The following is a 26801-nucleotide window of genomic DNA, read 5'->3' as shown; positions in this document are numbered from 1 at the left end:
AACATAGCTGGTTTACTAGATCGATGAAGATTGAGTGTCTAATACGTGCAATTCTGATTGAATGATTTTTTTAGATTGTTCGAGAGCAAGAAATCAGGGCTATTACAACACAGCATATATCACACAATCATTTGAGCAAGATCAGCTGTCCGAAACTTGCTCTTGTGAATCCTTTGCCTTCATCTTTTTCGATTTGATGAAGAAAGTGGCAAGAATCGTCACCGACGCTGTACAGGTGTAAAGGATCCACATATTTCGCAATCCTAAGACATATTGCTTCCTCCTCGTAGCGCCTGAACTACCATGATCGATTACAGTCGTCAGACTGCCACTGCCAATGGTCTGTTGGATGATGACTGTCCCTATCACAATCGAAATCGAAGTGAACAGATTTCGAAGAAAAGTAAACGCCGACATAGCTGCCGCTATATCACCCTGTCGTAGATGACTCTGTAACGCAATCATAGGGCTCTGGAAAAGTAGACCGGCTCCTATGCCAGCAACAACTTCAAAGACGATAATCCTCGGCCACGAAATGCTAGTGCCAAAGTCGATGAATAGTCCAGTGCCCAATGTCAACAAGCTGGTTCCTATAAATATCATAGCGAGGTAATTCCCCGTTTTTCTGACAAAGAAACCTCCACAGAATGTCGAAAATGACATTGGGATGATCAGGGCAAATAGAGTAACCCCGGATATGAGAGGTCTGAAGCCTAGAACCACCTGATAATACAAGGGTAGGAAGAAGTCGAATGAGATGAACACGAAAGAATGAAGACATGCAACGGTAAATGAGGCGAGGGAGGTTCCTTTCTGGAAGATCCGAACTGGAATCAGTGGGTTTTTGGCAAACTTGGCCTCCCAGACCATGAACAGAGCCATGATGACGGCGCCAAAAACGATTAAGAGAATGACGGTGGGAGAATGCCATGGGACGAGACCACTGGACCCAGTTTCAAGTCCGTAAAGAAAGCAAATGGTTCCTCCAATGATGAGCAGGAAGCCCATCCAGTCTATACTGTTCAGCCCATCAGTCAGTGATTCCTTCTCAATCTCAACATTAAGATTGAAATATAGGAGAACCAAAACGATCCCATCAAAAGGTAGATTGATATAGACTGCTTTAGTATCAGCATGCTTGAATGGCTATTAATCACGACACAAATTTCAAAGAACTTACAACACCATCTCCAACCGATACCATCGGTAAATGCACCACCAAGAACCGGCCCAATAGCACTGGCCATCGCAAAAGCAATTCCAGTAATACCGTAGTATTTAGCACGGTCGGCGAGGGCAAAAATATCACCAATGATAACAGTCACAAGAACAATCGAACCACCACCACCTAACCCCTGGACAACTCTCCCAGCAAGAAGCGAAACGCTAGAGCTTGCCAATGCACTAACGAGACTGCCTACCATGAAAATGGTCACAGCAGTCATGATAGTAGGCTTCCTACCGAAAATATCGGAAAGCTTAACCCAGACTGGAGTTGACGCAGTTGTGGCCAGGGTATAGCCACTTCCAATCCACGCGTATTCTCGTGATGTCACATGTAAATGCGCTGCAATGCTAGGAAGAGCTGTCGAGATGATCGTAATGTCCAGAGCCCCCAAGAATAGAGATAAACAAAGTGACAGAACAATTAATCGTCGCTGCCATGGCCGCATTGGAGGGGGCGCGAAGGAAGTATGAGTTTCGAGTCGTTCAACATCGTTTGACGTGCCCTTTTCATCAGCCGTGGGATCTAATATATCTGCCATGGTATCTAGCATTGAGAAGAGGGATTAAAAGTTTTCTCTCTCTGTTAAACTTTGCGAAGATAATTTTCAAGATATACCATACAACAGCTCAGTGCTTCCCCACTCGGGACCACTTACCGTATGCCAAGATGGCCAAGGGTCTACCATGCTGATAGTTTCTAGACTGGTTCGAATTCAGCAAAGTCCGGGGAAAAGAATTATGTCCGGGGAAGCCCTAAAGTCCGGAGATATTCTGTTTTTGGAATGATGAGATGTAATAAATGTGTCGATTCCTGCACATCGAATCCTTAGCTTATTAGGATAATAGGGTTGCAGCCTGAGGCTGTCATTCAGGTCCCAGACAGCCTGTATTATATCTGTCTGTCTCTCCATATCTGTTCACGACTGTTCACGACTACTCACACCACTGTTCATACAACACTCCTTATGCTTTTTTCACCTTATTCGGAATAGTCCATGGCGGCGCTTGCTCCACGACACCCGATTTGAAGCCAGTTCTTTCTCTACAACCGAGATTTTATGAAAACTTGTGCAACCACCAGGATTCATAACTCCGGATTGGTGCGTAAATATGTGTCATAGTACGAAGATGAATAGGCCCGAAATTTCTGCGGCTGCTAATATGGAGGCTGCATTCTCCCCTTCGATGGGTCTCGGCAGATCTCAACCGACCCTGACCCACTGAATCAAGCAATGGTCGATATAGTGGGGCCCACACAAGCACTTTGCCATGAGATTTGCCGCAGAGTCGTTGAAAAAAAGGATATCTGCAAGTGTCAAAGAAGAACAGTCAAGCATAGAATCCCAGCCTCTCTATCTATACGCCGATCGGAGCGTTTTTGACAAAGTAACAACAGCATGACTAGATATAACATGAAGTCATAGTAAATCAAGGTCGCAGCTTTTTCACAAAGACCCGCTCAGCCCTAGACGATCGGGGGTGCTAACCATCATAGCCAGCTAACGGCGCCAGGGGCTTAGCACTAAGCGATGTGATGGCTAGTCAATTTGAGTTTAGCCTCTGGTTATAGCCTCGAGCGTCGTCAGCTGGAGAGATACCCTATGCTGCGAATGATACCCTCGCTACTCAGGGGCTGTGGTTTGTTTGGTTATTATAAGTCGCGGAGAGATCCGCAAGGGAGTCGTGCTTCGATTTTTTCTGGGGAATTACATTGCTTGAGAACCTGCAATATGATCTGGCGAGTTGAGCAAAGTCTCATAGTGGGGCTTGTACTCTTTACTAGAAGTGAGAAAAACCTTGACATTTGATTTTTGGTCGTCGGCGACTATGATCCATCTCTCTTCATGCTAATCATTCAACAGCTGCTCTGGCAACGAATTGTACCACAGCCTCAGTAGCATCCGAAAGTGACGCCGAAACCCTACGACAGAGTTGTCAAGTTATCACGGGCGATCTGACCATCGGCCCATTCGCTCAAAATACAAGCACGATAAACCTCAATCTCGATGGTATCACAACCGTTAAGGGGAATATCAAACATGACTTCGGCAGTAGCGAATTCTGGATTGAAGAGACCCCATTCACCCTCACCTGGTCGACTCTGACGAAAATCGGAGGCTCGTTGGTCTTCGGAGATGACGTCTGCAACATGCATAACCTCACCCTGCCGAATCTAACCACCGTCGGCGGCTCATTCTCCATGGGAATCTGGTGCAGCAATTTGACCTATCTGGACATCACGAGTCTAGAGTACGTCGGAGACCTCGAAATCTCGGGCAAAAACCTCAAAACATTGCGCCATACAAAATTGAGCAATGCTACCGGATTATGGATCTATGATAATCTCCTAGACTCGGTCGACAGTTTGTTCAACAACCCCCTGAACATCACGGCCGGGGCGGAAATTGAGACTTTACCAAATGTGAAGAATGTGACAATTGGACTGCGATCTGTAGATCGCTTGAACGTGTATTCGAACCTGACGGTGATTCTGGGTGGCTCGTCAGCTACGGAGATGTCACTGGGATCTGTTGAGCTGGCCGACTTGACGGGACTGCAGCGCAGCTCGAGTTTGGAAAAACTCACAGCGAATAATATTACTGTCGAGCCTAGCGGTAGCATGCCAGAGATATACCTCCCATTCGATGATCTCCGACTGGTGTATATCAAAGAAGGATCGTACTCTGATGTGGTGACGCTTCGCCTTCCACCGAAAGCCGTAAATTGGACAGGAGGTTTCGAGCTCAGTGTCTATGAAAGCCCAGGGCTTAACCTTTCCTCAATGTACGGGGTAGATGACCAGGGAAACAGTGTTCAGACTTGGTACTGGCCGACCAATGTCTCGTCCGTTGGTATTTACAACGCTATCATTGCTAATTCATTCTTGTACGTCCAGCCTACGCTGAGTTTCCTATCAGCGTTCTTCTTAGAAAGAAAATTAGACTGTTGCTGACTTACATACAGTGACACGTTTGTGGCCCAACAAAATGGTTCCATGAATGCTACTGGAGATACTCCTTCCACTCTGAGTTATTTCAGCCTCGAAGCTACGAATAGATCGCATCTTGATTGTACGACTTTCAACAATTTGCAGAAAATGAACCGTCTGCCACAAACCGAGGCCACCTTTGCTAGCACGACGGGTTATTACTGTGAAAGTCGTGGGGTCAGTGGAGGCACTGGCTTGACTGATCGGATGCCAAGTCTAATGACCATAATCGGAGTTGCACTGGGATTGGTGGGGTGGGGAATCTGAGAATTTACGAGTGGTCTGATTTCATGGAATGATTGATGCTTTACACATGTTTGGGGGCGGATTCTCGTCGTATTAAAGCTATGTACAAGTTACAAATTGAGAAACCAGTCTCGGTTGGTGTTGGGTTTCTAGTTTGCTGTATAAAGTTTCAAGCCTTTGAATGGAGTTCAAAGCAATCTAGAACTTGACCTTGAACACAAGGGCTTGATTATCTAGATCATATCCTGACGCGTCCTTGTAAGAGAACTTGCCAAAGTTCATGTGTCCTATGAAAGCGTTAGTAATTAAGGAGGCACCGGTATATCGAATGACTTACCATCTTGAGTAATAAAGTCATTATCACTGAGACTGAACAAGAAATACTCCTGCTCGCCCCGCTTACGGTGGTGACCATTCTTAGAGGGGTCCACAGGAACGAGGGCCAGACTCTCCCACTTCTCGTTCAACAAGTATTGATCCTGGGCTCCTCCATTGTGAAGACGGAACTTGGCCAGCTCCGAGTTGACATTGAAGTCCAGGAATGAGCAGTACTCTGCCGGAGTGATGCCATCCTTGAGGACACCCTTCGACGAAGCAATCGCACCAGTAGCAGTGTCGTAATCACTTTGTCCCTTGAAATCGGTCACAGAATAATTGTTCAACACAGAGAAAACATCTGCCTGTCTATACACAGACCGCGACTCGTCTTGTCCATGGCCAAAGCCGGAGTCACGAGACAGAACCAGGAAGTCACCGTTTGGAAGCTGGTGGATCTCCGACTGCGAGGCAACCTTGTTGGCTTTGCTCGCATCATCTTCAGTGTAGTCATTGTATTTCGGCAGTATAACCACCCACTCGTGGATATAGCGAGGCGTCTTGCCAGAGATATCATACGCAAGCAGACGAGCGGGGGCACGGTTTGGCTTCTTTGGCCCACCTTCCTGATCAAGCGAGCTCTGAATCAGCGTATAGAGGGTCTTGCCATCAGGAGAGACGGTCAGACCCTCAAAGCCCTGGTTGTTATCACGACCAGAGTCCGTGTCTTCGGGGGTAGGCACCTCAGCCGGGTCATACAGTGGTGGAGAGTTAGCGCTGAAGCTGAGAGTATTGTTTCGGCGAGGCAGGTAGGCCTGCGGAGGCTGGATTGCAAGCTCCATGCGACCCGAAGCACTGAACTTGTAAACGTACGGGCCATACTCGTCAGAGACCCAAAAGCCACCATCCTTTGCGAGGGCGAGTCCCTCTGCGTCGATGGAAATTCTCTTGCCACCCTTGCCGGAACCGCCGAAGCCATCGCCTGTGTAGGTCGCCGCTGGCAGGGGCGGGAAGCCGGGGTAGGAAGCATTTCCAGTAGCATCGGCGTCCAGGCCAGTGGTAGGATTACCATCGGGCCCGGTCAAAAGAACAGTATCGAGATACTTCAAGTGCAAATTGGGGTCGGAAGGGTTCTTGGCCGAAGCATGGGGGGCCAACTTGAAAGTCAAGGCAAACTTGTGAATACGCGACTGGAAGTTGAGAGTTCCATTGGTGTTCCTAGGATGATTTGTGAGTTGTCAAGCCTATTGTTTTGAATATTCTAGCGCAGGAGTCCTTACCATCCACGATCCGGGATTGTATAGATTGTTCCCGAGTAAACATCGTCGTCCGACTTGCGCCATGACGATTGATCGATAGCAATGGAGCTACCAATACCACCAATGGTGTCACCGTACTTGTCCGTCGCGTTGGACGGAATGAAACCATATCCGGCTAGCCCGGTATACTTGTAGGTAGTCCCGGCGCAAGTGGTCTGGTTGACAACGTTGTTCGCCGCCCTTGCGACCGCAGCCAGCAGGGCAATCGCCAGAGTTGACTTCATGACGTCTAAGCAACTAGATGCGAGTTACTTTTCTCCAAGCTGTTCGCGATCAAGCAGGCCAGACGCAGCTTTATCTACTTTGTCGGCACCTTGCGACTCCGAAGTCGCATGCCCAGCCGGCTGCGTGGTTTCCAAGACGCTAGACCGGGACTAGGGAATGAACCACTCAACGTGCAAAGAATGACAATCGTCATTCGCTGATCGTTGCATCCCATGCCAAGAAGGATCGTGGAGTGTCGGTTATCAATCTTCCAAACTGGTTAATTGCAGAGGTCAGCGACTCTTCTGGTTGGTGCGGAGGGTTGGTGGCGTGGAGAGGAAAACGATGCGACTGCAGGGGGAAAGTGCCAATCCCTGCCTTCATCGGCCTGCGTAGCCTCCACGATTACGCCAAGGGATCTATACTCCCACCCGATTCCAGTAAGCGACTTGAAATGGAGGATTGTCACTCGTGACATTCTCGATCGAATCAAATACGAGGTCAGAAATTACTCAATGATTGAGAATTGTTCGGAAGATTTCCAAGAAATCGCGTAGACTACAGTGGCTGTTCGAAAGGACTGAGCCCCTTACTAGGCTTCAATTGGATATTTTTATTCAAAGAAAATCCTGAATGACGAGGGAAAACCTGATCGAGAGCATTGAAAGTGGCCGATCTCTTCCAGGACTCGTTTGGCACTCAAGTAGTAGTCTCCTCAGCACCCCAAGTCGTTGGCACGGCGGCATACTTCTTCGCATCCAAGCCAAGATCCCGGAAGATAGTTGAATCGCCTGTCGGGAGTTTCAGTCAACGGATACAATATCAACATGTTTAGGAAAATCTATTGTCTTACCCTCTAGTGCGTGTACCCGATCCTCATTTTCATGTTCCATTTTCTCCAGCTCCTCTCCTGGTTCTATCTCGTGTGCCTTCTTTCCACCCTCGGCCGTAGCGGCTTTGCCCAAAGAGTCCTGCGCCTCGCCGATCATTAAGAATTGAGCATTGGGGTACTCTATGAACTCGGGTTGTAGAGGCACCCATCGAAGATCATCAAACTTCTCCATAACACTGCAGAACAAAGTTAGTGGCTGTGAAAAATCCAAATCGGCGATTTGTGTTGAAGTCAGACTCACGACTCGGGATATTCAGGTTCCTTTGGCAACCTCGCAAATGACGGACCGGGAAACTTCGGATTCTTGGATTGGACGATGAAGCTCCCACGCTGATGTAGTCCAAAGTTCTCTTGGATTTCTCCAATTTCGTGAGGAATAGTCAACACGTAAGCTAGATGAGTTGCCCGTCGAGTCGATGTAAGTGCATAGACTCCCTCCGCGTACGGACGAGCCTCTTCAATATGGCGCTCGCCACGAGTAGAGGTTTGATATGTGGAACCGGCGATGAATTTCTCCTGTAGATCTTTCATCGACTGGTTGGCCTTTTCCACGAATCCCATGTCTCGCTCCCTACCCGATGTGGGAAACTTCTTCTTCGGGAGCATCAATAAACGACATCGGGCATCTTTGTCTACTGGCCCTTGTCCTGAATCGAGCTCCGCACCTAGCGGTGTTGGACGCAGAACGAAGAAGCTGCGAGCAACGTCTTCCACTCCTTGGGGGTCCTCGATGTTGACGCGTGGCCGGAAGAAGAAGTAAATGATTCCCTTTTCTAGAACATTGGAAGAGACTTTGTCTTCTCGTTCTTCGGACTTGCGGATACCAGACTCGACGTTTGGTTCTAGTTTAGCAACGGGCCGGGGGTTGGGGCCGGAGCTGCAGGAACAGCAGGAGAAGCTTCCTCTTCCTCCTTGGGAGTTTTGGCTGGAACACCGTCAACCTCCGTATCTGGCCCTCTCTCTTCATCTGGTTGCAGTGGCTGTTCCTCTTTCTGCCCTTTCTCTGGTTCTTGTGGCTGTTCAAGCTTCTTCTCTGGCCTTTTTTCCACCTTCACCTCCTTTTCTTCATGTGGCTTTACTTCTTTCTTCTCTTTCTTGGGCGCGGGTACCTTTTGCTCCGTGGATTTTCGTTTTGCGCCCGCTCTCGCTTTGCCACCCGTTTCACTTGTTGTCGAGATGGCTTCTTTGGCCTTCTGAGCAGCCTGGCGAGAAGAGGTGCGGGCCATGATGAATGTCCAATTATTTCTGGGTTGAATTCCAAGTCGGTCTGATTGATAGCTAGATTCAAAAGGTTGTTACCGAGGCAGAAATTTGGAAACCTCAAGCTGGACGAGATCTCCAGGTCGAAGCTTGAGAGTGGCCATGAGATACTAATGACGTCATGGCATCGGTTCTCAGCTCGGAACCGCTAGATGTAGCTCTGGGCGAGTTGTACTGTGGAATCGCAGAGGGTTTGCAAGGCGGATCTCAGTCAATGTCCATCTCATCGACAAGAGCAGAGTCATCAACGGAATCGGTACTACTACTTGACAGCAAGTCCGAACTTGAGCTCTGGTTGACTCGGGTATCACGGAAATCATGTAGAGAGATAGGATGAGGACTTTTGGGACTTTCTTCCGGTACCTTACTGCGTCTACGGCGCCTCTTCGGACTCATGCCACAGATAGGCAATGCAGGATCGTCTAGCTTGGCCCTAGATTTGGATCGATAAGAGCCTGTATGGTAATCGGCGGCGCTAGCTGCACCAAGTGGCTTTCGCTTCTGACCTCTCTTCGGGATTGGTGAAAGCTTAGCGCTTGATTTTGTCACGGCCTTGTCATCCGCATCATCCATATCATCGATGCGATCGATCAGCTCGCGCTGCCATACCTCGAAGTAATCTGGAAGGCAGGGTAACTCAAGCCTCCGCTGCACGGGAGGTTCTGGGTCGTCATCCGGTTCCTCGATTGCATATGGTTGTAGGGCCTTGATTTTCGACATGCCTGACATGTTTTCTGGTAGGTTCTCATGTGTTGGTGTGGTCGGTCCCGAGACATTCACGCTATGACTGCTACTATCTGTAGCGACACCTGCTCCGTTGGCAGGCGACGAGCCGGGGTGACATGAAAAAGGGTCTGCTGGCTCATTTGTCTGACCAGGAGAGGCCATTTCGCACATGGAAAGCTTTTCGGTAATGTGGTGCCAAGTTGAGCGAGTCAATGTATCCTCCGAGTATTCGATGCTCTGGGCTTTGGTTCCATCACGTCACCAGCTGCAACAAAGAAATGCGAACCACAGAAATGCTGCAAATGGAAAAGTGTAAACACAAAGACAATTTGGCCCAAGAAAAGATATTCAGGAAAAATGGAGACCATGATTATCAAAAGAAGGAACGAAAGAGTCGCTGGCCCAGGACATGAAGGGAGTATTCCAGACGCTTCTAGCGGGGAAAGGGGAAGAGCTCCCCAGATCACCAATTAGCAGTTGGCGAACCACCACCACAGGTAATCTCCACTACCAGGAGCCAAAGCTTTGGATATGAATCTATCAAGATCTAAATATCATGGTTAACAATTATACTTAATCTAAAGATCTGCTGATGTGTGTAGATTGAAGTTCTGTATAGTTCTAGGACTCCGTAGTACTTTGTTGTAGTTAAGAGACCCCTGACCGCTCACCGCCCACGGGTTGATTGGCCACCGCCTTTCGCTTCCACAATTGAGTCCACGTTTAGTTTACCTCCTCTGCTCTCCAAGCACAGGCATCCACGACCACTGCGCCTTGCCCTTCTCTGCCCTTTCTTGTCCCTGGTGGATGCAGTGGTTGCCTCTGTCACCTATTCTTCTTTCCTGTGCGGAGCTTGCTACTGTTTGGTGCGGCTCCGGCCAACTCTGTCAAGATGCAGTCCTCTCCAAACATGCTCACCAAGGTACGCCCCTCGATCACCGCCGTCATTCAGCTCCCCATCTCTCCAGGCTTGGGTCGCACAGCTTTCACTCAATTGGACTTGCTAACAATCATCTACTGCACAGTTTGAGTCAAAATCCTCCAGAGCCAAGGGAATCGCATTCCACCCGAAACGGTACGTCGGTCCCGCGGGGACATAACAACACGTTGGAGCATCGGCACTGACCTCAAGATATCAGACCATGGATTCTCGTCTCCCTCCACTCCTCCACTATCCAGCTTTGGGATTACCGCATGGGAACTCTCATTGATCGCTTCGAAGAACACGATGGCCCCGTTCGAGGAATCGATTTCCACCCGACCCAGCCCCTGTTTGTCTCCGGTGGTGATGATTACAAGATCAAGGTCTGGAATTATCAGACTCGGAGGTGTCTGTTCACATTGAATGGCCACTTGGACTACGTGCGCACAGTATTCTTCCACCCCGAGCTCCCATGGATTCTCTCGGCGTCCGATGACCAGACCATTCGGATTTGGAACTGGCAGAATCGCTCTTTGAGTAAGTTGAATCGTGCCCGGCATATCGTGAGGCTTGGCAATTGCTAACGTTGGGTGTGTCTTATAGTCTGTACTATGACCGGCCACAACCACTATGTGATGTGCGCCCAGTTCCATCCCACCGAGGACCTCATCGCCTCCGCCTCCCTGGACCAGTCTGTCCGCATCTGGGACATCTCCGGTCTGAGGAAGAAGCACTCCGCCCCGACCTCGGTGTCATTTGAAGACCAAATGGCTCGCGCTAACCCGAACCAAGCTGATATGTTCGGTAATACTGATGCCATTGTCAAGTTCGTGCTGGAGGGACATGACCGCGGTGTCAACTGGGTGTCGTTCCACCCAACTTTGCCATTGATCGTCTCCGCTGGTGACGACCGGCTGATCAAGCTCTGGCGCATGAGTGGTGGGTTTTATCACAGTTCCTTGGCTCTCGGTCATACTAATTACTTTTCATATGTAGATACCAAGGCATGGGAAGTCGATACCTGCCGCGGCCACTTCCAGAATGCTTCCGCCTGTCTCTTCCACCCCCACCAAGACCTCATCCTCTCCGTCGGCGAAGATAAGACGATTCGTGTGTGGGATCTCAACAAGCGGACATCCGTTCAGTCTTTCAAGCGCGACCAGGACCGATTCTGGGTTATTGCTGCCCATCCGGAGATGAACTTGTTCGCCGCCGGTCACGACACTGGTGTGATGGTCTTCAAGCTGGAGCGCGAGCGCCCCGCCTCTGCCGTTTACCAGAACCAGCTCTTCTATATCACCAAGGAGAAGCACGTCAAGTCATACGATTTCGGCAAGAACGTCGAGTCCCCTCCCATGTTGTCGCTGCGCAAGCTTGGCTCTCCCTGGGTTCCTCCTCGCACTCTTTCCTACAACCCTGCCGAGCGCGCCATCCTGGTCACCTCCCCCACCGACAGCGGAACCTACGAGTTGATTCACCTTCCTCGCGACGCTACAGGAGCCGTCGAGCCCACTGATGTCAAGCGCGGCCAAGCCACCTCCGCGGTCTTCGTTGCTCGCAATCGCTTTGCCGTCTTCAACCCCTCTAGCCAGCAGGTCGATATCAAGGACCTTAGCAACTCTACAACCAAGACCATTAAGCCTCCGGCTGGCACCACGGATATCTACTTTGGCGGAACTGGCTGCTTGCTCTTCATTACCCCCACTACCGTCACCCTCTTCGATATCCAACAGAAGAAGCAGTTGGCCGAGCTTGCTGTCAGTGGTGTTAAGTATGTTGTCTGGTCCAATGATGGTCTCTACTGTGCTCTTCTCAGCAAGCACAATGTCACCATTGTTACCAAGACTCTCGAGCAAGTCAGCACCCTACACGAGACTATTCGTATCAAGAGCGCGACTTGGGATGACTCCGGCGTGCTTATCTACTCGACCCTTAACCACGTCAAGTATTCGCTACTCAATGGGTATGTTAACACAAGTCTCTATTTCATACAATGGCTATGCTGACCAATTGATCTTCGTGTCTACAGTGACAATGGTATTATTCGCACCCTCGACCAGACCGTCTACCTCGTCCGCGTCAAGGGCCGCAACGTGTACTGCCTCGACCGTAACGCCCAGCCTCAGATCCTCGCTATCGATCCCACCGAATACCGATTCAAGTTGGCACTGGTCAAGCGGAACTACGATGAGATGCTCCAGATCATCAAGACCTCGAGCTTGGTGGGTCAGAGCATCATTTCGTACCTGCAGAAGAAGGGATATCCCGAGATTGCTCTGCAGTTCGTCCAAGATCCGCAGACCCGTTTCGATTTGGCCCTTGAGTGTGGCAATCTTGAGGTTGCTATCGAGATGGCTCGCGAGCTGGATCGTCCCAACTTCTGGAACAGACTGGGAGCCGAGGCCTTGGCTCATGGTAACCACCAAACCGTCGAGATGACCTACCAGAAGCAGCGGAACTTTGAGAAGCTCTCCTTCCTCTACCTCGCCACCGGTGACCAGGAGAAGCTTTCTCGCATGGCAAAGATCGCTGAGCACCGAGGTGATTTCACTTCTCGCTTCCAGAACGCCATCTACCGTGGTGACGTCGAGGATCGTATCCAGATGTTCAAGGAAGTCGATTTGTGTATGTGTTACAAGACCCGTTTTTGTCGACTGAGATGCTAACTTTTCCATAGACCCCCTGGCTTATCTAACCGCAAAGTCGCATGGCTTGACCGAGGAGGCCGAGTCTATTCTAGAGGCCTGTGGTCTCACCGAAGATCAGATTGCCCTGCCTTCTCTTGAGGACCCCCTCAAGGTCCCTCATCCCATCGTTCCTACCTTCAAGTCCAATTGGCCCACCAAGGCCGCTGGTCACTCTTCGTTCGAGAAGGCCCTTCTCGGCGAGGTCGGTACTGGCGACGAGGAGGCTGCTGCTGATGGCTTTGAGGTTGAGGAAGACGAGACGGAGGCTGTTCTCGCCAAGGACACCCTGGAGGACGAGGAGGAAGACGCCTCTGGCTGGGACATGGGAGATGATATCAATGTGGAGGAGGATGTTGAATTTGTCAACGTCGAGAGTACTGAGGCTGGTGCAGGTAGCTCCGAGGCTGACCTGTGGGCTCGCAACTCGCCTCTGGCAGCTGATCACGTTGCCGCTGGCTCCTTCGACACTGCTATGCAGCTCCTGAACCGTCAGGTCGGTGCTGTCCAGTTCGCTCCTCTCAAGGACCGCTTCCTTGAGATCTACAAGGGCTCCAAGACCTACCTCCCTGCCTCTACTGGCCTCCCGCCTTTGGTCAACTATGTGCGGAGGACCACCGAGGAGACTGACAGCCGCAAGGTTCTCCCTATCATCCCTCGTGATCTCGAGACTGTCGCCAGCGTCGATCTCCAAGAAGGTTACGCTGCCATGCGCTCCAACAAGCTCGAAGATGGTGTAAATGTCTTCAAGCGCATTCTGAACACGTTGCTTGTCAACACTGTTTCATCGGAAAGCGAGGTTGAGCAAGCAAAGAAGATTATCACCACTGCCCGGGAATACATCCTTGCCATGACGATCGAGCTTGAGCGCCGATCTCTATCTACTGACACCCCCGAGGGCCTCAAGCGCAGTCTGGAGTTGTCTGCATACTTCACCATCCCTAAGCTGGAGGTTGCTCACCGACAATTGGCCCTAATGGCAGCCATGAAGCTCGCCTTTGCCAACAAGAACTACAACTCTGCACTGGGCTTTGCCAACCGGATGCTGGCCAACGGCGGCGCTGCCAAGCTTTTGGATCAGGTAAGATCTCTCACCAACGTTTATATCTGTCGACTCTGCTTTTACTAACACATGCTTCTACAGGCCAAGAAGATCAAGGCTCAGTGCGAGCGCAACCCTCAGGATGCGATCGATATCGAATTCGACCAATTCGCCGAGTTCGACATCTGCGCCGCCTCCTTCACTCCCATCTTCAGCGGCTCTCCTTGCGTGACCGACCCCTTCACTGGTGCCAAGTACCACGAGCAATACAAGGGCAGCGTCTGCCGGATATCCGAGGTGACCGAGATTGGCGCGCCGGCCAGTGGCCTGCGCCTCTTCGTTCCGGCTCAATATTAGGTTGATCGTTCTGCATATGACGAAGTTTGACGGTTTCTTCCCATCCTTTTTCTTCCTTCCTTTTGACATGAAGTTATAAAATGGGGCATATTATTTTTCATTTCCCTCTTCCCTTGTTTTTTTTCTCCCTGCGATGAGATGAAGTCGTGTGTTTGGCGGCGCTTTTTCTTTCGGGAGAACGACATCTCCCGGCTCTTCACACCCTGTCTAGATGTTTCTGTACCCGAGATTCTAATTGCTTAGCGGTCTTAGTTTGTATGTGAATTTTGTTCAAAATGGACTATCCCAAGTATAGAAACCCTAGAGATAGTTTTAACTTGCCTCGAAGCTTGTCTTCCCAAGAATCAAATACAGATAAACAAAGTCTCGTGTTGACTCGTCAGAATATGCCATAGTTCTATTAATACAAGAAGGGAGAAGTCTATATTATCTACAGCAGAGAACGCACGATCCCAAACTGCGCTGTACATCAACCATGATCTTACACATACAAGCACACGTCTATCATCATTTATCCTCCCCATTCAATCACACCGACCATCCTTCCACCCAGTCCTCCACCTCTCCTCCCAGAGCCGACAATCAAACTCCTTCTTCCCCAACTTCCGATTAACCTCATTATGCGCCTCACACATCCACCACCCAAACTCCTTCCGCCCACCAAGCTTCGGCTGATTGCGCCCACTCGGATGCGCCATCCAAGTCTTGAAATCGTCCGCACACACCCAGCACGGATAAAGCTTGGAGAAGAACTTCAGGAAGCCCTGCATGTCCTCTTGGTGTTGCGCGGACGCCTTTTCGGGGTACGTAGCCGCCATGGTGTGCAGGAGGGTCCAGGTTGATCGGCCGAGTTGTTCGACGTCGGGTGGACAGTCAGAGGGGATTTCGGTGGGTTGGGGGGTGGATTGGGAGGTTGTTGCTGGTGTGGAGATTGTTGTTGAGGTTGATGATGTTGCGGTGGAGGAGGGGGAGGTTTGCGATTGTTGCTTTGTTAGGGCGCGCCATGAGGCGATTGATGTACAGGTTCGGCAGCTGCAGTGACATGTTTAGTTGTTGGGCATAGGTAGGTTTGTTAGGCTGGGATAGGACGCTTACGGCTTGCCATCTTTGTCGAGGACTACGCCCTTGGGCAATGGGGCTTTGGAGTCGCCGTCTTGCGATTCTTTGGACTTGGGAGGTGTTTGGTTGAAGGCGTGTGGTTGGGTGCGGAATTGCGCATCCAACTGCTCTGGTGGAACCTCGGCCATGATTTGAGGCTGGATTAGAGGGGGAAGTTGGAGAATGTGTGAGGGTTGGGTTGGGAGAGAAAATGGTGGAAGAAGTTCCGAGTTTCTGGTGTTGATTTCTAATGCGGAGACTTCATCGGCGGAGCTTTCGGAGGTCGCTGATCTGCGGCAGCTTAATTAAGCCCCGAAGCTATCATTCGAGAAAGTCAAAATGTTAACAATTAGAGACAAATTGGGGGTTCTGAAACTAGGAGGCAGTGGTTTGTGGTTCTTTTCTAGAAGGGTGACATTATAAATGAGACACTTCACCTCAAATTAAGGGCTACTTCTCATACGGGCGGGCGGCAGTCTGGGTGCAAGTGCCAGCTCCATGAATGCGCCAATATACACAGGATTTTGTCCGCCAGGGCTGAAGCCCAGTGAATAGATATCTGGACGGGCTCATATTCGAGAAACAAATGCTGCGTTTCGAATGGCTGGTTGAATGAATGAAAGCTTCGGAACGAACCATGACAGGATTGCTGCGACTTTACCGAATTGTGACCTTAATATGCAGATTTGGCATCAAGGTTAACGCTGAATGAACTACGCCAAATTCAGAACTTCCAATATATCCAAACTAGATCCGGCTAATTGAAGTATGCCATTATCATGGGATCTCAATAGCCTGTTTTCTTCTTTCCCTATTCCTGTATGTGTTTAAGGGTGGTCTATTTTCCTTCTTTTGTGGTACATACGCAAATCCTATATTATTATACTGCACTGTATTCTAAGTCTCCCAGTTTTCAAAGACGATTCTATCTTTTCTTATAACGAAGGCCAATAATCAGCCCTTTCGCTCTATATTGTATAATGTAGTAGATATTCTTTCTCTGATGGCCTTCTCACCCCCTAAAATTTAGATTCTGCAGGCTTTAAGCCTATAATTAGATTTTGGACGAACTTTAACATGATAGACCGAAATGCCAAACAAAGCGTGGTGGCAGTTATTACTGGTGTCTAAATATATTGCAGTAATAGACTTATGGTTTATTCCTTTAACAAACCTAGGCACATGGTATTAAAATCCAGATTACTGACTGGCTACGTGTTGTTCTTGCGTTGCGAACTTACTCACTGGTCTCAAACCTCGACGAAAGCGGACAAAAATTTACGATGCACAGATTGGTTCAATTTGCTGTGAGAAATTGGCTTGAATATCACGGCCAGAGTGAGCGTTGGAAGGAACAATCCATCAGAAATCTTTGTAACGACTTTCCAACGAGCGACATCGAGAGGCAAAACTGCCAGTCTTTGTTCCCGCACCTAAAGGCAGCAATGTCGCAGCCTCCAAGCTCGGATTCAGATGCAACTCTTCTTCAGAAAGGCGAATGGTACGCGATGATGATTGGGAGGACAGTGGACATGAAGCAGATGGCTATGAAGGCGATGGAGGTGAGGGAGCGATTACTAGGCGGAGATGATCAAAAAACCAGGGATTCCTTGATGACAATTACCCGGGCCTATGTTCTTGAAGGTCAATGGAAACAGGCCGAGGACCTAGCGGAGCAGCTCATTTCAGTATCCAAGCGAGTGATAGGAGCAGAGCATCCGACTACGCTCACTGCCATGACTTATCTAGCTTTGACCAAATGGTATCAAGGCCGATGGCAGGAGGCAGAGCTCTTGGACTTGGAAGTTCTCGAGAGACGAAAGCGCGTGCTTGGCGCAGAAGATCTAGACACCGTTACGAGTATGAGCAATCTAGCTTTGACGTATTGGAACCAAGGCCGATGGCAAGAAGCAGAAAAACTCCACTCTCAAGTGCTTGATATTCGAAGGCGGTTACTTGGACCAAAGCATCCAAATACCCTTACCAGCATGAATAATCTTGCCACGACATACTGGAACCAAGGGCGATGGCAGGACGCAGAAAAGCTCGGAAAGGAAGTCCTCGATACTCGCATTGACTTACTTGGACGCGAGCACCTAGACACTTTGACTAGCATGAATAATCTAGCATTGGTATACCGCGACAAAGGCCGATTGGTGGATGCAGAATCTTTATCCGTTAAAGTGCTTGAGGTCTATATGACTCTCCAAGGACGAGATCATCAAAACGCACTTGGTAGCATGGACAACCTTGCTTCACTCTATCGAAATCAAGGCCGATGGACCGAAGCAGAAGCACTACAAGCACAAGTTCTCACGATTCGGGAGCAGATTCTGGGTCTAGATCATCCTGATACATTAAAAAGTTTGGCCAACTTAGCAGCAACATAGTGGAACCAAGGTCGATGGGACGATGCTGAAGTCTTACTAACAAGCGTGATTGAGAGTACTCGGAATTTACTTGGTCCCAAGCATCCAGATGTGCTTTTGAGCATGCGTGATCTAGCATTGACCTACAAAAGTCAAGGAAGACTCACGGAGGCAGAGAAAGTTTTGCTGCAAACCATGGAAGATCAGCAAGCATATCTCGGTGAAAGACATACAGATACGCTTCGTTCCGTGAGGAATTTGGCTTCCGTTTTCCTTGAGCAGGACAGATTTGAGGATGCTGAAGCCCTGCAGGCTAAGGCACTCGGAATAGGGCAAGAGGTATTCGGAGAGGGGAATCCAAGAGTGCTCTCAAACATGAGTGACCTGGCCTTAATCCATAGGATGCAAGGGCATTGGTATGACGCTGAGGAAATACTTGTGCGAGTGAAGAATGCTCGTCAGAAAATACTGGGCCCAGAACACTCCGACACGCTGAATAGCATGGAAACCTTAGCGTTATTATTCTTCGACAAAGCCCATTGGAAAACCCCGAAACGCTTGAGAGGAAAGGAAAAGATGCCCGAATGAAAATATTTGGAGAGAGGCACCCGGAAACGCTGCATGTCGTGAAGCTCCTTGACCAATTGTCCCAAAGAAAGTGCCCAGAGGGAACGTCCGACTTCGCCGACCCAGCCTCTGATTTTTCGGATTCAGGGTCGATAATTAGCAATTTTTCATTGGTAGAAAGTGCCTCGACCAGCACGACGCTTGGTCAGCCCAGTGTCATAGCCGGTGTTGACGTTTTCACTGCATCGCTGTTAAAACATCCCAATTTTCAAGAACTGTGCAAATTCGCCCTCCGGGAACGGCAAATACCGAGGACCTGAGTTCAGAGAAACCCCAGAAAACTTCTACGACTTCTTGCATCCCAATTGAATCAAGAGGCTCAAGCCAATGAGCACATAAATGTCATAAAGTTTGTGCGAGGGGCATCTTTCAGCATCGCAAGCCGAGTTCTACAAAGCCTTGAAATAATGAGTCATTCCAGGCTCGAGGAATCCAATGTTCGACAACTTGAAGTGACAAGCTCGAGAACCAAGATTGAAGAGTATCTCAAGTCACGAAGGACGACAAGGGAACTCACGTTGAACCATGAAGCTTCAGCAGATACAGGAGCAATTTACTCAATCCAGTCGGACAGCCGTGGAAGCTGCCCTAAGCCATGTCATTTTCAGTCTTTCTTGAACAAAAATTGTCACGAAAGTGGCGCTATTATTCAATGGAATGTTGAAGGCTCGCTCTCTCGTTGTTTCTATCCAACAGGACTTTTCTAGAGTCGTCTCATGCAATAATAATGCTTTCGAACTCATTTCGTATTCATAGTTCCAGACGATAGACGGAGGGGCATAGTCTAATAAGTCTAATTAGCCTTAGTCTACCGGGGGGGGGGGGGGGGTGAAGTCTATCACACACTCTTAATAACTATTCAATCTATAGAATAATTAATTAAGAAGAATCCTTACCATTATCCCGTCTAATAGCATGAATTTAGAATTGATCGGTGTGCATATTGCATTTAATTATGTATCGCATCTAGCGATTCTTGTTAGGATGAACTATCCTCTCCCGCTGACTTACAGAAGCCGTTCCCCAGGCACATTTTAGCCACGGTGCTCGGAGTAAGCGAGTTTTGGTTTTCCTTGGCTGTTCAAGTCAACAACTAAACCCCTTGAGTCCAAAGTGGCTTTAAATTCATTCTATTACACAGGCTATTAGATTCTTGAGGGAGAAGGCTGAGCAGCTCCAGGTGCAGGTCATGGAGACGAGTAAGAGAACGCTCGGCGCAGACCATCCCGACACGCTGAAGAGCATGAACAACCTAGCGTTGACTTATGGTGATCTTGGCACTCTTCGACTGCCATAAACTGGCGAACCGTGAGTGGCTCCAAGGGGTAGAAAGGAACAACGAATCAATCGTATTGGTTGACTGCTATGTACTCCTTTCTCCACATTTGAGTAGCCAAGTGTTCCCTTCCAGTAAAGCTGGTCGACCTGGCTTAAGTTCATTCCCCTGGCGGCATACTCTCTTCTCGAAGGACTAGGTTGTTTGCCATGCTTAAAACGCAAAACAGATCTTATTTCGTCTACGTTGTCAATGGCCGTGTGCAGTCACGGATAGCCTCCAGCCTAACCATAAAGCCATGTATGTAAGCAGCAAGAAAAGCAAGAGAAAATACTCGGAATAGAAGAATTAGCGCAGGGTAATATGTATTGGAAGACCGGATACTCCAAGTAGTTCGAACTTCAGCACTAGGCTAACTTCTATGTTGACTTAAAATCAGAAGTAGTGTACAGTCGTTCTCGAAATCGGCTTGACCAGTACACTCTTCGACTATCTTTCTCGGCCCGCTGCCAAGACTTTAACGCAGAACATCTATTGGGCTGGACGCATCAAGCTGAGAGGCCCCGCAGTTTAAATGTCACCATGCAAGCTCGGGGAGATCACACCGGACCGTAACTTAAAGTGGCGGGCCCAATAAATGATGGACGCTAAGACCTTGGTGGTGGGGCGGAGAAAGAGAGTCGAAGAGTGTACTGCATAAGCCGATTTCGAGAATGACTGGTGTATATTCCTGTCCTCACGATATTATCTGCGTGGAGAATTTCTAACTGTTCGGTTTCAGCAGAGTTAAGGCGAGTCAGTCTCTGCAGAACAGGGCAACTATCCGGATAATAATTCGACTGTGCCGAGTAACCATAGCAGATGGCCTATAGCGCCCGTGCCTTTCAGTCAAGTCACAAAGCCCAAGCAGTGCAGTTTCACTACCACCCCCATCTTTTGTGAGGCCCAACATGCGATGGGTGAGGAGGATTGTCATAGATGATACTCGATTAATTGACCATTATTTTCTACTGTATTGGTTGATCGAATTAAACGTATTGGTCCTTTCAAATGTGAGTTCAACGTGAGGTCAAGAAAGAGCATGGTGGGCGGTGAAAATGTGCCTTAACTTTAATCTGAGAGTCCAAATCAGAGCATCAACCAGAAGGTTCAGTAATCGTTGAAATAAACGGTGAAAACAGTGAAAAGCTGCTGGTTTCACCTCTGGCCTCAGGAAAAGGACTGGTGAATTGAAAGGATTGCCTAAAAAAAAGCACCTTCCCCACTCAAAGCCTGGGTCCGTGCATTTACTAATAGTTTCACATCTCCCAGGTCTTGACTAGAAATTTATTTCGACCTACACTATAGTAGGTGAGGCTGCCAAGTCTGACCATTCCTAGTCCTCACGCTTGGCCGGAGAACTCAACCTCTCTCTCTTCCTGGTTTTTACAAAATGCTGAAGCAATTACGGAGTACTCCGTAGTGTCTTCCTTGATGTTGCCAATAGTGACCCAGCCGAATTAGGTATATATTATATACTAGAGTACAAGTTTCAGTAAACATAGGGTTCCCGTACTCCAACGTGATGCGCTCTCGTTCGCGCGGCTTCCCTGCAAGAGCAATACATACTTCATAGATCGTCTGATTATGCGAAGAGACGCATTCTCAACTGATAAATCTGTTGGGGCATTCTTAGCGCTACAACTAAACATCTGCTATGCTCGGTCAACAGGCGACCTTGGAACTACGAGCGAGGGGAATCAACAAGCCACAATGTGCGCATAGTTACTTCCTCACCTAGATCGAACCCACAGATTTTACAAGACCTTTGCTATTTGAATACATCTTTCCGCTTTGGTGGCGCGGTAGATATAATTGTACAAAGAAAAGGGACGTCGTAGTAAACCGAAACAGTAATTTGTACCATTAGAATAAAGTGTTAATAGATCCTTCGTGGTAATGGAGCCCGTTAGGAGTTGCAATGGTGGGGAGACCGACCCAAAGAGCCAGGCCAAATGTACAACTTTTGGGCCTGGCTACCTATTTCCGGGAAGATGCAATCTACTACCGGTATTGGGCCTATTCTCCTGTTGATATCTCCTGTTGGCGACTCTAGAAAGCATGACCTGGCCTGAGAGCTGTCGTGCTACTATGATTTTGCTGCTCCGAGGATTGAGTTGAATACTTCTGGAATTGATCCAGACATCCTTACGGCTTGCTACTGAACTGAAGCTTTATTAAACTCCCTCAAAACGTTCCTGGTCCCCGGGATGGGCAAGCTTGCTCCTGAGAGAGCTTGAAAGCTCCCAGTATCGCTGGCTAGCTAATTGATTGATTGATTGATTTATTCATAGACTGTCCTAGCCGCCCAATAATTGGCAGCTATCCAGCGTACAGCTACGGACATATGTTCCTGCTTCTTGCATTCAGAAATCAAGTCGCTCCGGCCAGAGCTACTTCCTCATTCTGCTCCCGGCAGTTGCACCCTACTCATAGTTCTAATAGTTGTTCTGTATCTTTGACTTGTCAGGTCTTTGCTGGCCCTCTGCTTCTGTTTGACAATAATCACTTGTCTGCGGTAAATTGAGCACGGTAGAAGGGCTCCCGGAAGGCCCGTCCTGTAATGGTCTTGGCTGTCGGTTCCGTATGTTGGCGTGCGCCACATTGAGTGGCGATGGTACCATATGTGTGGCAGTAGAAGTGTTTGTGGCTTGCTCCATGATGTGTTCTAGGTCTGTGTTGACTTGAGGCCGTGTAGACGTTCTCGCAACAAAAGATGGCTCCGGGGCGCGTCTTTTGGAGTAACCGTCTGCTAGGACATAGGTTAACTGTGAAGTTGCAAAATACGTATGTTCCGAATTGAAGTTCTGGGCTGTTGGTGGTGGTGGTGGTGGTGGTGTTGTTGTTGTGATGTCCATTTGTTGAGCAATGAATCGTTCAACCGTCTCCGTCCTGGCCCCCACGCGTCCTCGTCAATCTCGAAATCGGTGGCGGGCAGGACAAATGGAGTGACTCAAGTTCCACTCTCTATCGCGGGGCGTACATGAGGTGGGCACAACTCCATCTACCATACTGGGGCTGTAATGTTTGTTGTTTCGTGAGGTTCGGAGGCTCGGGTTTCGGCGCGTCGTCGAAAGGGGGATGATCGCGATGTTGAATTCCTCTTAGCACCCAGAGACAGCCGAACTGTTTCTCGGGGAGTTCCCAGCGGACACCACGTGGAAGTCGGGGCTCGTCGTCCGCTGGGAGTCCCTATTCCTGCAGGATCAGTAACAGCTATCCTAGCCGACCTGATAAAGGCCGCTCCTCCTAGGACGGCTTCCTCCTGCTGATAGCTGTTCATGCTTCTGACTTTGTCACTTTATTGTGCTAAAAAGTACAGTACCTCCGGATATCGATGTGAACAGTTCATGGCCCATTCATGTGCATGGAATTTGTGAGCAACTTGGGCCTCCTGTGAGGTCCGCAAGCATTCCTACCGAGCAAAAATCTACGAGCACCTCGACGCCTGCCCTTCTGGTTCTCGTAGATGAGCAGCGCCGCCCTAAGGTCGCGCAACGGGCGATATCCTTCGGCCCTTGGCTGCTCCACCTTACTTCTCAGACCCCGGTCTCACTATGCTGATTGGACACCCCGAAAGAAAACCATCTTGCTGTTCGTCTTTTATCCCTTGCCGTTTTAAGAGGCCGTCATATCTGTTGAGGTCGCCGTGGGAGCCTCCGCACATTATCAGGCTGCTAAAACTCCATAGATATGTGTACAGGGCCGCTCCGCTGAAAGCGAGTTATCATCGATATGGAACCAGATTGGACGTCCACCCCGGCATCAGGATCAAGTTGCTGACAGATAGGACCGTGCGGTCATTCTGCAGCGGCCCTACCCACATCGTCCTTATGCAGCCTCCTCGTCATGGTAGCAGTGCATGGGCTTCGCGGCCTACGCGCTTGCGTCGAAGTCCCCACGACCCCATAGGTTCAATAGAGACGGATTTCAATTCCAGAGGAGGCCCTGTGGCTTCATGACATCCGTGCCTCGAGTCCCGCTCCATGCGGGGTTCGGATTTCTGTATAAAGCGGACTAGACATGTCCGTTGGGACGGTCAGATCACGTTGACACACTCCAAGGGCACTTGATAAACTTTCTGAAGAATATCGGCAAGATGGGAGATTACCGGCCTGATCTGACCCAAGCAGTCTCTGGCGCGCATCCGCTTGGTACTTCACTACCGCCGAATGACCCTCATGTGGGTGTCTCTCTTTCCCCCACACTCTCAACGATAAACAAGTGGACAAATTACTGAGATCAGGCCGAATCGGAGAGTGCAGGCCATCAGCGTCTCTCTCCCGACATGGGCATCGGTGGCCGCGAACATGGCCGGGGAGGATTGGGTGAAGCATGCAAAGCAAACAACATACCCGCGGTGGGTTCTATCTCTCTGATTCCGCACTGACCGTGGAAAGGATGACTGAGTCCAAGGTGCGCAGAATGGGCTATTGTCCCTCCGTCAAGGCCCTCCACGATGCCGTCATGGATCGACTCCGCCATCCCCCCGGCCTGGGATGCTGGATTTTCCCCCTCCCATGACGCTGCAAATCGCCTGGGCCAGACGCTCAGGAAGAAAGAAGCCAGTGCACGGGTTTACGCCGTCGAGTTTCGTGTACGCAGTGGCCATGTCAACCACCCAGAAGTCCGGAAATGGGCCCGCTTTGTGGCGACATTGTTCCCCCAAAGCCTGGCGACCGATGCATTTCTCTTTTGGTTGAATCATGGCGACTGTATTTCCAATCGACATGCCCAGTTTTGTCTGGAGTCGATATCTGCCATGGACTCAGTGTGTGAGCCTCATCACAACGGATTCCAGACGTCGGGCTCGGCGTCGAATATTGATATGGAGGCCATCACGCTTCCTACGTGTAAATCGTCCCAGGAAGAAAAGGATTCCATTAAATGGACACTCGCAAGATCGACTACATCTCCGGTCCCTGGTATGAAACCAGTCGGTGTGGAAGATGTCTTCCTGTATCCGACTGGCATGCTGGCTATCGGCACGATTGCGCGTGCCCTGCAGGAACATGCATCGGGAGAAGCTCGTGCGGTGATATACGGGTGGGTGTACTCAGGGACCGGTCCACTGGTCAAAGACTGCGGATACGACGAGTTCACGATGTACGGGCACGGCACCGAGGACGAGCTGGATCAGCTCGAGGCCATACTCGCCGCAGGCACGCGCATCACGGTGGTATTCTGCGAGATCACCTCGAATCCGCAGCTGTACACGCCGAACCTCCACCGCGTGAAGCAACTCGCGGATGAATACGGGTTCGTCGTCGTCATCGATGATACCATCGGCACATCTATCAATGTGGATATTCTACCCTACGCGGACGTCGTCACGACCAGCCTGACAAAGATCTTCAGTGGTGCCTGTAATGTGATGGGTGGCAGGTATGGACTTCTCTCCTGACCGGGTAGTAGTCCTTGACTACGATCCAAAGACAAAGTATAGACAGCAGAGCTCACTAACCGACTCAGCCTCATCATCAACCCCAACTCCTCCCACTACACTCGCATCCACACCACCCTCCAGCAAACCTACGAAGACGTCTTCTTCCCGCTAGACGCCATCGTCCTCAGCCACAACAGCGCGGACTATGCCTCTCGAGTTCGACAATGCAGCACAACAGCCAAGTCACTCGCAGAGTTCCTCGTGACCCATCCGCTAATCGAGTCCGTCAACTACCCCACCCTTGTCCCCTCCCGGTCACAGTATGACAGGTACCGCCGACCAGGCGAACGGTATGGATACCTCCTCAGCATCGTATTTAAGGACCCGGCGCACGCGGTGACGTTCTTTGATGCCCTGAACGTGTGGAAGGGTCCGAGTATCGGGACAAATTCTACGATTGCGTTACCGTATTCGGTGCTGGCGCATTGGGAGGAGGGGGAGTGGGCGGCACAGTACGGAGTCCCCAGGCATATTGTTCGGGTGAGTGTTGGGTTGGAGGAGGCGGAGGAGTTGAAAGGGAGGTTTGTGGATGCATTGCAGAGGATAGAGGCAGACTAGAGGGTGTTTGGTCCTGGGAGATGTATATCGTTGTTCATAGGGGCGATTCAATGCGACGAATTCATACATATCCATCCATGTGAACTTGGGTATGTATTGATCACCAACGGAATGACCGTCTCTTCCCTTCCCTGCACCAACTAGGAAGTAGAACAAGAAGGAGAAGGCTGTGAGGCTATCCAAGCCCGCACAAAAACCTCCATATTCCCCAAAAAGTCCCCCCCTTTTCGGACTCCATCCCAACACCGTCTTTGCCCGTGTAGCATCATACATCGCAACCAGACTCATCCCCTGAAGAAATCCATCGTCGCCGGGACCAGTCAAAATGACGGGCTCCTCCCTCCCTAATGCCGTCCGCGCCGCCTCCACAATCTCCTTCACAGACAAAATCTCCGTCACCAGATCGAACAACGGCCAAGTCCCCAGACGACCGTCCAGCCGCTCGATGGCTGCCACAAATGCCGTCGCAATATCGTCCACATGCGCCGTGCCGACCCTCGCTCCCGGGCGAGCGGGGACGCTGATTTGTCCTTGCTCCTTCACTTGACCCGTTGCGGGGTCCCGTCCCGTCTTCCCATCCGGCGGGGCAGAAGGGGAAAGCGAAAGCAAATCCCTCCACCAAACGCCGTACACCCACGATGACCCCCCGTAGACCGCGCAGGGACGCAAGATGGCCACATCCAGCAACTCCCTCGCATCAAGAACAGCCTGCTCATGTCTCGGACGCCAGGCATAGATCGGCGCTGGCTGTGCCTGGGACAATCGACTCCCCACAGGCGAGAGATCGCTTACTCGCGTGCTGGGGGAGCCATAGACCCAGGCACCAGAGGAATACACGAAACCTAGCTTCGGGAAATGGTGGATGTTATCGGCTAAGAGCGCGGTGCGTCGCGTCTGGGCGGCGGTCAGAACCCCTTCCAGGATGGCGGCGGCGGCGTCGTAAGCGGTTGTTGCGTCGACGACAATGTCGATGTTCAAGGTTGCTATCGTGCCGGCGAGGGTGGAAGGGTCGGTGATGTCGGACTCTACGGGGTAGATCTCGTTTTGCAGGAGATACGTGGCTTTGGCGGCGCTGCGGGCACTGCCCCAGACGGTGTAGTTACCTGTTGCAAGGAGAGCGCGGGCGATGCGCAGGCCGATGTAGCCAGTTGCGCCTAAGATGAGGACCCGAGGCATATTGCTGTCTTGGTGTTGTTGAGGGGACG

The 26801-nt window shown here is 50.1% G+C and overlaps 10 protein-coding genes across 10 annotated transcripts; 4 read left to right on the top strand and 6 right to left on the bottom strand.

Annotated features, from left to right (window-relative positions):
• Window positions 1-141: 141 nt before the first annotated feature.
• N7496_005022 (MDR family MFS transporter) lies at window positions 142-1778 on the bottom strand (the record flags this gene model as incomplete). The annotated part of the gene is made up of 2 exons (XM_056697951.1): window positions 142-1118; window positions 1181-1778. 2 exons carry the CDS (start codon window positions 1776-1778, stop codon window positions 142-144), a joined length of 1575 nt encoding a protein of 524 aa, XP_056556476.1.
• A 1179-nt stretch (window positions 1779-2957) lies between these two features.
• On the top strand, window positions 2958-4502 carry N7496_005021 (uncharacterized protein; the record flags this gene model as incomplete). The annotated part of the gene is made up of 4 exons (XM_056697950.1): window positions 2958-3012; window positions 3090-4113; window positions 4192-4393; window positions 4452-4502. 4 exons carry the CDS (start codon window positions 2958-2960, stop codon window positions 4500-4502), a joined length of 1332 nt encoding a protein of 443 aa, XP_056556475.1.
• Window positions 4503-4660: 158 nt separating this feature from the next.
• N7496_005020 (esterase-like/phytase family protein) lies at window positions 4661-6320 on the bottom strand (the record flags this gene model as incomplete). The annotated part of the gene is made up of 3 exons (XM_056697949.1): window positions 4661-4749; window positions 4800-5995; window positions 6058-6320. 3 exons carry the CDS (start codon window positions 6318-6320, stop codon window positions 4661-4663), a joined length of 1548 nt encoding a protein of 515 aa, XP_056556474.1.
• A 679-nt stretch (window positions 6321-6999) lies between these two features.
• Window positions 7000-8418, bottom strand: N7496_005019 (uncharacterized protein; the record flags this gene model as incomplete). Its single annotated transcript, XM_056697948.1, has 4 exons — window positions 7000-7091; window positions 7154-7368; window positions 7434-8020; window positions 8080-8418. 4 exons carry the CDS (start codon window positions 8416-8418, stop codon window positions 7000-7002), a joined length of 1233 nt encoding a protein of 410 aa, XP_056556473.1.
• Window positions 8419-8659: 241 nt separating this feature from the next.
• N7496_005018 (uncharacterized protein) lies at window positions 8660-9340 on the bottom strand (the record flags this gene model as incomplete). Its single annotated transcript, XM_056697947.1, has 1 exon — window positions 8660-9340. One exon carries the CDS (start codon window positions 9338-9340, stop codon window positions 8660-8662), a length of 681 nt encoding a protein of 226 aa, XP_056556472.1.
• Window positions 9341-9931: 591 nt separating this feature from the next.
• On the top strand, window positions 9932-14183 carry N7496_005017 (coatomer subunit alpha; the record flags this gene model as incomplete). The annotated part of the gene is made up of 8 exons (XM_056697946.1): window positions 9932-10100; window positions 10204-10253; window positions 10318-10637; window positions 10704-11039; window positions 11097-12063; window positions 12130-12725; window positions 12778-13865; window positions 13929-14183. The coding sequence occupies exons 1-8, from the start codon at window positions 10071-10073 to the stop codon at window positions 14181-14183; spliced, it is 3642 nt and encodes a 1213-aa protein (XP_056556471.1). The 5' UTR covers window positions 9932-10070.
• A 524-nt stretch (window positions 14184-14707) lies between these two features.
• N7496_005016 (flavin-linked sulfhydryl oxidase) lies at window positions 14708-15430 on the bottom strand (the record flags this gene model as incomplete). Its single annotated transcript, XM_056697945.1, has 2 exons — window positions 14708-15215; window positions 15279-15430. The coding sequence occupies 2 exons, from the start codon at window positions 15428-15430 to the stop codon at window positions 14708-14710; spliced, it is 660 nt and encodes a 219-aa protein (XP_056556470.1).
• Window positions 15431-16726: 1296 nt separating this feature from the next.
• N7496_005015 (tetratricopeptide repeat protein) lies at window positions 16727-19574 on the top strand (the record flags this gene model as incomplete). The annotated part of the gene is made up of 3 exons (XM_056697944.1): window positions 16727-17645; window positions 17682-18165; window positions 19427-19574. 3 exons carry the CDS (start codon window positions 16727-16729, stop codon window positions 19572-19574), a joined length of 1551 nt encoding a protein of 516 aa, XP_056556469.1.
• A 4477-nt stretch (window positions 19575-24051) lies between these two features.
• On the top strand, window positions 24052-25596 carry N7496_005014 (uncharacterized protein; the record flags this gene model as incomplete). Its single annotated transcript, XM_056697943.1, has 2 exons — window positions 24052-24977; window positions 25065-25596. The coding sequence occupies 2 exons, from the start codon at window positions 24052-24054 to the stop codon at window positions 25594-25596; spliced, it is 1458 nt and encodes a 485-aa protein (XP_056556468.1).
• A 100-nt stretch (window positions 25597-25696) lies between these two features.
• Window positions 25697-26772, bottom strand: N7496_005013 (NAD-dependent epimerase/dehydratase family protein; the record flags this gene model as incomplete). The annotated part of the gene is made up of 2 exons (XM_056697942.1): window positions 25697-25763; window positions 25868-26772. The coding sequence occupies 2 exons, from the start codon at window positions 26770-26772 to the stop codon at window positions 25697-25699; spliced, it is 972 nt and encodes a 323-aa protein (XP_056556467.1).
• Window positions 26773-26801: the final 29 nt, after the last annotated feature.

This window comes from Penicillium cataractarum (assembly GCF_028827025.1).
Source record: "Penicillium cataractarum strain IBT 29864 chromosome Unknown utg000004l, whole genome shotgun sequence".
Taxonomy (NCBI): domain Eukaryota; kingdom Fungi; phylum Ascomycota; class Eurotiomycetes; order Eurotiales; family Aspergillaceae; genus Penicillium; species Penicillium cataractarum.
Note: the sequence above shows the minus strand (reverse complement) of the source record. Positions and strands in the feature narration are given on the sequence as shown.